The 2,629-nt window shown below is 44.9% G+C and overlaps 1 protein-coding gene across 1 annotated transcript; it reads right to left on the bottom strand.

Annotated features, from left to right (window-relative positions):
- Positions 1-726: 726 nt before the first annotated feature.
- On the bottom strand, positions 727-2,361 carry LOC116731690 (zinc finger BED domain-containing protein 1-like). The gene is made up of 6 exons (XM_032581503.1): positions 2,317-2,361; positions 2,116-2,233; positions 1,864-2,003; positions 1,308-1,778; positions 811-1,211; positions 727-733 (listed from the first exon to the last, which is right to left on the bottom strand). The coding sequence occupies exons 1-6, from the start codon at positions 2,350-2,352 to the stop codon at positions 727-729; spliced, it is 1,173 nt and encodes a 390-aa protein (XP_032437394.1). The 5' UTR covers positions 2,353-2,361.
- Between the last annotated feature and the right edge of the window lie 268 nt (positions 2,362-2,629).

Below are 2,629 nucleotides of genomic sequence, written 5' to 3'. Positions count from 1 at the left end.
ACATATGTGTATAATAAAATATTGTTTGAATGTATTCTCTGTGTGTAATTATTCCCAAAATAGTAGTGTCATGTGATATGGCATGTTGTGTAATAATGTTTTTTTGTGACTCTAGAAAAATGGCATGGGCTTAATCAGGCAGAGGACAGTGAAAGTGCTTGTGGAACTAGGGAGGGGGTAGTGAATAGGCTAATGCTTGTGTAACTTGGATGATTTCATGCATTTTTATTAAGAAACAACAATTTCTCCGCAGTTTTTGGTTTCAAACGATTTCTCTTTTTTGACACTACTTCTCCAGCCTTTGAAAAGACACGCTCACATGGCACAGATGATGCCGGGGTGCATAAATAAATAAGTGCAAGTTTGTACAGATTGGGGTACAGTGACCGATGATTAGCCCAGTACTCCAGGGGGTTCTCCAGCCTGCTTATGTTTGCCTCTGACAGGTAGCGCTGGACCTCTACGGTGGCATCTGCTGACACATTTTGAGTCCTCTTTGCCTCCATGACACTAGTGTCCAATCTTTGCCAAAGTCTGCTACCTAAATGGAAACCACAGGTCATGTTAGTAAGTGTTGTAATAGGAATAAGTAATCTCAAAATGTAATATAAAAGATTACCTCCAGTGAATTCTTGAGAGGTGGAAGCCTGGGGAATCTCGTGAGTGTTCTCTTCTGTGTTCCGTCGGATGATGGTGGCACACTCTGAAGTCAAGCGCTTCACTGCTTCAGCAGCTTTAATGTTGCTGAAAAATGCTATAAGTTTAAATCGCGGGTCCAGGAGTGTAGCCAGCGACAAGATGCTCATTGACGGGAGCATGTGCAGCTTCTCCCTGAGCTGTCTGATGAGCTGCTCTCCTATTTCCACTGCTACTGCAGGTGCCGACTTGGTGTCTTCCTCCTGAAGGGCTTTCTCTATCATCTTCAGGAGGGGGATAACTTTTGATGCCGACACGTGTTCTTCTGCAGAGAGCTCCGTGGTGGCGTCATAGAAAGGAGAGAGTAAAGAAAGGCATGCTACAACAATGTCAAACTCACTGGCAGTGAAAAAGGGAATGCCAGTGTGTAATCCAGCCAATGCCGCTCCTACTGGCTCCCTCAACTCCACCAGACGTTGCAGCATCAAGTAGGTGCTGTTCCATCTTGTTTCCACCTCCTGCATCAGCTTGGTTGCTTGCATGCCCAGCTGAAGCTGCACTTGTGTAAGCTTCTCCTTTAAAGATACAGAAGAGTAGGCCATTAAGTCACTGCAGTAGGAGTACAGACAAACTATTAACATTATATATTGGAATAAAAGAAAAGAGCATACCTTAGCAGTGGTGCTGCTTCTAAAGCAGCCAACCAGCTTCCTTGCTTTGGCCCGGAGGCCAGAGAGCACAGGGTGCTGGTCAAGAGCCCTCTTCACAGCAAGATTGAGGGTGTGAGCAACACAAATGTGGTGGCGAAGCTTCAGCTCTCTCATGCATGCCACCATATTAGGAGCACCATCAGTGACCATGCATGTCACCTTGCCTGAGATTCCCCATTCCTCCATCAGGGAGGCTTTCACACAAGCAATATTTTCAGCAGTGTGAGACTGGGGGAATGCCTGCACTCCCAACAACACCGAGCTCAGCTTTTTGTTCTCCTCCACAAAGTGGCATGTCACTGCCAGGTAGGCATCCATGTTGATGGATGTCCACATATCTGATGTAAGGCTAACAGCAGCCACCTTCTCTACTTTAGCCTTAGCGTGCTCCTTAGCAGACTCATATTTGGCCTCCACCATGGCCTTCAGAGCCTAAAGGAAGAAATATATATATATTGCTGAATTGTGACACATTGAATAATGTAGTCATTCGTTTCATGTATGGACCCACACATACCTGCCTTGTAGGGAGAACATAATTGGGATCCAGCTTAGACACAAATGTCCTGAATCCAACGTCATCCACAATAGTGAAAGGCTGGGTATCCTTCACTATCATGGAGACTAGAGCTTCATCCAGCTCTTGTTTTCTGGTGGCTGGTTAAAAGGGAATAAATACAGTGTCTGTTACCTGTCTTTATTTGCACAACAAGCAAACATCAGCATGCAAAAATTGTGATAGTGTGTTTGTAATATAGTAACGAAATACCTTGGCTGGGTGAAGCTCCAGTTTCCTCCCTATTCTCATGCAAGGCACGGTAGTGCCTTAGCATGGATGAGGTGTTATTATTGTACCCCAACTCCTTGGAGCACAATAAACACCTCACCTTTACAGAAAATAAGAAACAGTGAAAAATACAGTTCCTCATAAGCAAACCTAATGCATCTGCAAATGTTCAGTTCACCTTACCTTGTTAGGGCTTATCAAATCGAAATGTTCCCACATAGGGGAAATCCTCCTCTTTCTCTCCGGCTCCATCCTACTCCTATCCTGTCCTCGCGCTCCTAAATCTCCTATCTATCTATCTCTCTCCTAAACTCTCCAAGCACCAAACTAACTGTCTCAAACTAAATAACCACTATCCAAACTATCAAAACTCTATCCACTCTCTCAACTGACCGCAACTCGCCTACAACAACCCACATTTTGAATGGAGCCTGTGGGGTTTCTAAAGCTGTCAAACCCCGTGCCAAAATCTGAGCCACTTCCCGAAGCAGTCACG

Source organism: Xiphophorus hellerii, chromosome 13, assembly GCF_003331165.1.
Source record: "Xiphophorus hellerii strain 12219 chromosome 13, Xiphophorus_hellerii-4.1, whole genome shotgun sequence".
Taxonomy (NCBI): Eukaryota; Metazoa; Chordata; class Actinopteri; order Cyprinodontiformes; family Poeciliidae; genus Xiphophorus; species Xiphophorus hellerii.
The sequence above is the reverse complement of the archived record's forward strand: the minus strand, read 5'-3'. Positions and strand labels throughout refer to the sequence as shown.

Coding starts and splice junctions, on each gene's coding strand:
- LOC116731690 (XM_032581503.1), bottom strand. CDS start 2,352: ATGTGGGAACATTTCGATTTGATAAGCCCTAACAAG. Junction 1,779..1,863: donor ATGTTCTCCCTACAAGGCAG/GTATGTGTGGGT, acceptor TTCTTCCTTTAG/GCTCTGAAGGCCATGGTGGA. Junction 1,212..1,307: donor GAAGCAGCACCACTGCTAAG/GTATGCTCTTTT, acceptor GTATCTTTAAAG/GAGAAGCTTACACAAGTGCA.